Genomic DNA, 6,223 nt, shown 5'->3' with positions numbered 1-6,223 from the left:
AGCCAAACAACAACCTCCAACATGCTCCCGGGTTTCCGTCTGACAGGGTCACTGTGAAAGCATTTCTTAGCTGCTGGCAAGCTAAAGTAGTGGAACTGTTTCAGCTTTCCTCCTTCCAAAAGGAGAGAATTACTGCAATGAGCTAGCTGTATACATTCAGCAAAACTTAACTGGAAGATGAGACAGACTGGACAGAATGTTCATTGAAACCAAGACTAGGAGCCACAACCATGCATCATTTAAAATTCTACAATGTAAGGACTTTGATAGTATAATTAGGAGCCTTCTTGATGTGTGTCATTGTAAAATGAATGGACAGAGTGGAGAGGAATCAGATTTTGTCAATTTACTGTAGAACCAGTAAAGGTATAAAAACATCTAAAGTTGATTATTATGGCATAATGTAATTTTTTTCAAAGGCTCTAAAAAAATCATCCCGGTATCACCCAATGGATTGTTAACTAATGCTTTAAAATAAATTTCTTACCTCTTTTTACCTGTATTGACATTATTCTTTCAGTTCTTTTTACCATACCAGTGACAATATTGATACAGTTAATAAAACTTTGATTAGCATGCCTTTAAAGGGAAACAAATTGTTTTATAGTTTTGAAATCTTCAAAAATAATATTGACACTGATGTACAGAACTGCATTTAGGTTCTAAAAGTGTTATGTTTATTAGAATTTAATCAGCTATTGCTTAGTAAAGATGTCCTCCTCCTCCCAGTAAGTGAAAAAGAAAACTGAAACATAAAATTACTGGGTAGCACACATAGCTTTATTGAACTATAACAAAGATGAATTGTTCAATTGTTTAAAATAAATACTTTAGAGATATCATTATTATAACACTGAGTTCCTTCAGTGCACAATCTCTTTTAATACTGTGTAAAGAACATCCTCCATAAAAAATACTGTATGCAATACAATCATTCTAAACACATATTGCTAGCACTGAATAGGGATAATGAGATGCAATCACAAAACAGTTTTCAAATCTCAGATTGATAGAGGATCGCTTTAAAATGATACCCACGGAAGAATATATAAAACCATTGGTTTGTAAACATTTTGGACACCAGACCTACCTACAAAACCTACCAACTGCAACTACACCAATATAAAAAAGATATATACTATTAATGCTTTGTGTTTAATGTTCATTTTAAACTACACCATTAAAAAAAAAAACATTATTTTTATTTTTTTTTAGTAAATACTATGGTGCAGGAAAGCACAACAGGTTACTATTTGGCACCTGGAGATACATATACAAGTACTGTTAAAACAAAGCAAAATAAATTATAAAAAGCAAGTGCATTGGTTGATAACAACACAATCTGACTGGAATATGGTGTTAGATTTCTCAACAAAACCTTCCTTACAATTCCACCAAATAAAATATAAAATCCACCAAAATAGTATACATTATTTTTTGTTTCTTGTTTCCATAAGAAAGATTTTCTGCACACAAAAAGACCCCCTCCCTCACCCCATATAACTACTACTGGCAACTGTAGCTCAGTGGATTTGGTATACAAATTTAGCAAAGGCTATATTAACTTGTAAAATTTGGTCCATTCTCAACTTTTCTGTACTGTACTGTATTCACTAGAAATGCTTTACTGTGTTCTGCAGCATTTAAAACAACAAAAATAGATTTATTTGTTTTACTTCTACTTTTTTGTTTACTTTTATTCTAAAAAATGGACTCAACAATCAGTCTTTTACCTTTGTTGGAGTAAACGTTAGTAGTTTGTAAGAAATGTTTTTTTTTTTTTTTTTTTTTTTTTTCTTGTTAGTTCTACAAACCCACTGGAAAATAATAGGTGGGGGTTATTGAACTCTCCCAATTTATGTTTTACTGAAGGCGCTGTCACTCAAGAAACAGTAAGACATAACAGATATCAGTTAGTCATATGAAATGTTTTTTTTTTGTTTGTTTTGTTTTTTTGGCAATACAAGGCATCAGCAAGTCCAGGGAGGCTGGCAGGCCAGCCTACTCCCTGTGGATATCCTCCTTCCGGATTATTTTGTAGGTAATCCAGTAAAAGATGTTAAAAATTAAGAAGGCTAGAGGAAAGGCAGCCCTGGATACTGTGTCGATCCTCTTGGCTCTGTCGACAAATTTCCTTTTAATTGTATCAGAGTCATTAGGGGGTGGGGGTGGGGGGTTGGGAGGTGCTGCTTTCACCGCAGTGCCATCCTTGACTTGCAGGCAGTGGCCCATTCCATAGCCACTGAAGTTAAAACGGCTCTCCCTGATAATATCTTCATCCTAGCAATAAGAAGGGAAAAGGATGAACAAAAAAGAACCCAAGCCTTTTTAAAGCTCAGTAAAAGCTATACATTACAGTTCAAATGCATGAAGCATGTTACTCCCAAAGCCTGTTAAGCGTCATTAGTTTCTATAAGGATAAATATGCCTGTTAATGTGACAAACTTAACAATACACAAGCATTATTTGTGCTGAATGGTTTATTTTAGGTTTTGTAACCTCCTTCTTTAATACAAATACATATACAATCTCCTTTAATACCAAGTGGTACAATTGACACTTCAGAGTAAATGACTTTGTGTGTGTCTTTCATTTCATATAATAATATTGTAATGACTCGGGAATGATGCAGTTGGCTGTGTAATTACAATACAACCCCATGTTTATTTACAAAGTGAACATTTTAGGGAGTTCATATTTTATGTAGTTACACTGTTTTTACACACGGAGTTGTATGTTTAGTGTGTAATTAGTTTGTAACTACAAAAATAATAATAATTCACAGCATCCTTTCAAAGTTTCTATCAGGAAAGCTAGTGTTATTTTTCTGTGGAGATAAACTGTCCGGACATTGAAACCTGCTAACTATTCCATCACTTGCCATTTTCCTATTCCGGCCATTTTATAAACACTGTTCCATATCTATACTTGATCTAGCACTGTGGGTTTGCTTTTGTGGTGTTTGATATCTATCACTTGTTATACCCACCCTCCCTCTACCCTCGGCAAAGTCCGACACAGGTAGCAATGTGATCAAAATATTGACATTTGTAGCATTGCTATGATATGCAGTACTTACTGTATTATTTACTACTGTGGATAAAGTACAAAAGTCTGAGCTGTAGTAGCTTGAGCTGCAACAAAAAGCAGACTTGTATTTTGCCAATTTTCTCTTTATATATATACACAGAGGTCGCGCTAGCTTTTCTTTTCATGTGTTCCTGAAACGCATATGCCCAAAATTCTGCGTCACATCCATCAAATATACATTTTAACACAAAGGCTAATAAACTCCAGGGATGTACATTTTAGAACATTTTTAGAAACTTTTAAACTGTACGGCATGTATTAGTTAAAAAAAATCTCTGTCTGTGTATTGATAAACATAGAAACACAGACACACTTTTTTCTTTGTTATATATACTAACAGTAGACTAATTTCCAATGTTCATTGCGCTGCTTGGAACTGTAACCAAATTGTTCTAATAGCATTACGCCAGACTAAACATGAAACAGTACTTTAGTTTGGACACAATTGAGATGGATAAATTGAAACGTTTTTGACAACAGTTTTCATGATCGGATTATGTAGTGTGGACAGGGCCTAAAAGTAAATATCCTTAATATTGCTGGCAAAGCCAAATATGAGGTTTATTGCTGCCACCTACAGGACTGGAGTGTACCTTAATCAATGCTGTTATACTGCGGAACAGTTTTTTTTTTAAAAACATTTAATCATTTAAACATTGCTGCAGTGTAACAGATTACCACAAATATGCACATCTGCGTGCCTTTCCATTCTGTGCATCCAGTGAATGCACAACAAAATATTTTTCCATCAAATTGATTTATTTTGCAACTAGGACGCAAAATTTTGCGTTAACACGACCACTGTTTCAATAAAACAGATTAGGACCGAGGTTACTTTCTATCTGGATTTTGTCAGAGATTTACTCTTCAGTAGTCGTTTTTTTAATCAATCATATTGTAGCGATCTCGGTACCCACAGGCAGGCGGCTCACAGAGGTCGAGGCAATCTACACACAGGTGGAGGGCGGGCACAATCCCGGGACCTCTCTCACCGAAGAATAGCGCCGATACCGCTGTATAAAGGAGCCGGCTCCCTTGCAAGAAGCGTATATCGGGCTTATGTCTCTGTAAATGATTACGTCACCAACCAGCCGTGATGCTGCCTTCCCCTGTGCACGCTACTATATATTCTGTCACACCTGGGCATTCTGATTTAAATGTGTGGGCCCATGGTGGATTTCATTTTGACAATATTATTTTGGGGGCGATAATGGAACAAACTGCTTTTGTATTCCAACACTTATAATAAGATAAAACAAAAAAAATAGAAGAAATTTAACTGCAAAGGGATATTAGTTCAGCAGCATTAAAAGCACCTTGTCTACCGGCCGTGACAGCAGTTAATTGTTCAGATCTGAAATATTTATGATGAAATTGTTTTAATGTGTTTTAATCAACAAGCAGAACTGGATAAGTACTGGAAAAAACTGGCACCTTAGTATTTTGGGCCTCAGACTTATACATTATGATACTGTCTAATGTAAATGTGCTGGAACGATCCTAATTGCAGGGCAGTGAGCAAGACCAGAGGTGCTGGAATCCTCTTACTATTTCCTCACCAATCAAAAAAACAAACAAAAAAAAAAACAGTTAATAGCACATTTTCATTGACCGAAAGCAACACAATACACTCACAAACTTCAATACAAGAAATATAATTCTGATGCAATTGATTTTCCAGACATTTCTAAAATGTCACCGGTAATGCAAACACACATAGTAAAGTGATATACTGGCTGACTATTGATTCCCATGTTTATTTGTTTTATCAATATTGTTTGTATTTTGTGACTATTGTCATAAGCATCAAATGAAATATTGACTGCTCTTGGACAGGCACTGTTTAACAAAGACCAGATTACTAAGTCATATAGACTGAGAAGGACTTGGATCAGCAGAACAATGGTATCAATGCTGGAAGAATCTTATTTAAAGTGGAGCCTAGTATTTCATACCGTGTGATAATAACTCTTACTGGACTAACAGAACCCAGAACCCCTTCGAATGATAGCAAACCACACACAATAATAAAGGCAATATAGAAAAGCAATTAAATTAAACATGAAGCTAATTAGTCTTTAATACCTAGGCTTTTTGGTTGACTAATCTTAATCTAATTTTATTCTGGTTCAAATTGACACGATGCACAAAGTACTTTTCATCAGCATTTCCTTGTATTCATAAGCCCACATTTGAAATTAGTAACAAATGCTTATCAAAAATAAACAAAATTAATTTATGCAACACATGTGGCAATACATTTTGTGTAATAAATCACGTTATTACGTGCAGTGAAGATCACATGTGTGATAACATGTTGCCGTTGGCTACCATTGTGATTTCATAATCAATAACTTTTACCACACCTGTGAGGAGGGCCTGACATTATTAGGCCTCACTTGTATGATAAAAGTTGTTATCACATGCTGAAACATGCAATATACATGTAACAGTTAAGTAGTTTGAAATGCGTACATATATCCAATTGTATTTGGTACTTCTTTTTAAGAAGCACTGCAAGGACAAGTGTTCAATGAAAGCATTAAGGCAATGGTTGGAATAATGCAATAGTGATGAATGCACACAAGGGAATAAGAAAACAATCTGCAGCTTCCATGATTGGGGACGGGATATTCTGTGTGACATGCACCCACAAGACACAGATCTATCCAATGTCATAACCAGCAAGAAGCTGCTGTATGACATCAAGGAGGACCAAGAAACAGGCTTCAGTGCATTTCAGCACTTTACCCTGGAGCTTGTGCTGTTGGTTTGATTCAAAGTCCCATATGTCGATGTTTCTTTGCTCTGCAAGCTGTTCATGCAGCGTACTGATTCAACGCTTTCATGCCCAATAACCAATGCCTGTCCCCAGAATAGCAGAACAAAGAGCAGCATAGAGAATGAGAACAGCAAAATGATTTTTTTTTTTTTTTTTTTTAATCACAATGTAGCTAGAGTAAAACGACAGAGCATGCAAAATCAAACAGATACAGTTAAAAAGCAAAAAGAATAATGGGACATATATGGATAAGAAATTGTTACACTGTACTGTACACCACTTTACGTCTGTGTGCTGCTGAGTTTAAAGTACCAATGCGAAGAACAGGAATAATAATTTGGGGCTGTATTT

At 35.4% G+C, this 6,223-nt stretch overlaps 1 protein-coding gene across 6 annotated transcripts in view; it reads right to left on the bottom strand.

The window, feature by feature from the left end:
• Positions 1 to 767: 767 nt before the first annotated feature.
• LOC121320660 (glycine receptor subunit alpha-2) overlaps positions 768 to 6,223 on the bottom strand; it is a 37,054-nt gene continuing 31,598 nt past the window's right edge. For all 6 annotated transcript variants that reach the window (XM_041259194.1, XM_041259198.1, XM_041259195.1 and 3 more), the window contains one exon: positions 768 to 2,280. In XM_041259194.1, coding sequence (XP_041115128.1) covers positions 2,002 to 2,280 — 279 coding nt within the window. In that variant the 3' untranslated portion in view covers positions 768 to 2,001. The remainder of the gene's footprint in view (positions 2,281 to 6,223) is intronic.

The sequence above is a fragment of the Polyodon spathula genome, chromosome 9 (assembly GCF_017654505.1).
Source record: "Polyodon spathula isolate WHYD16114869_AA chromosome 9, ASM1765450v1, whole genome shotgun sequence".
Lineage (NCBI taxonomy): Eukaryota > Metazoa > Chordata > Actinopteri > Acipenseriformes > Polyodontidae > Polyodon > Polyodon spathula.
This window is presented reverse-complemented; position numbering and strand designations above follow the sequence as displayed.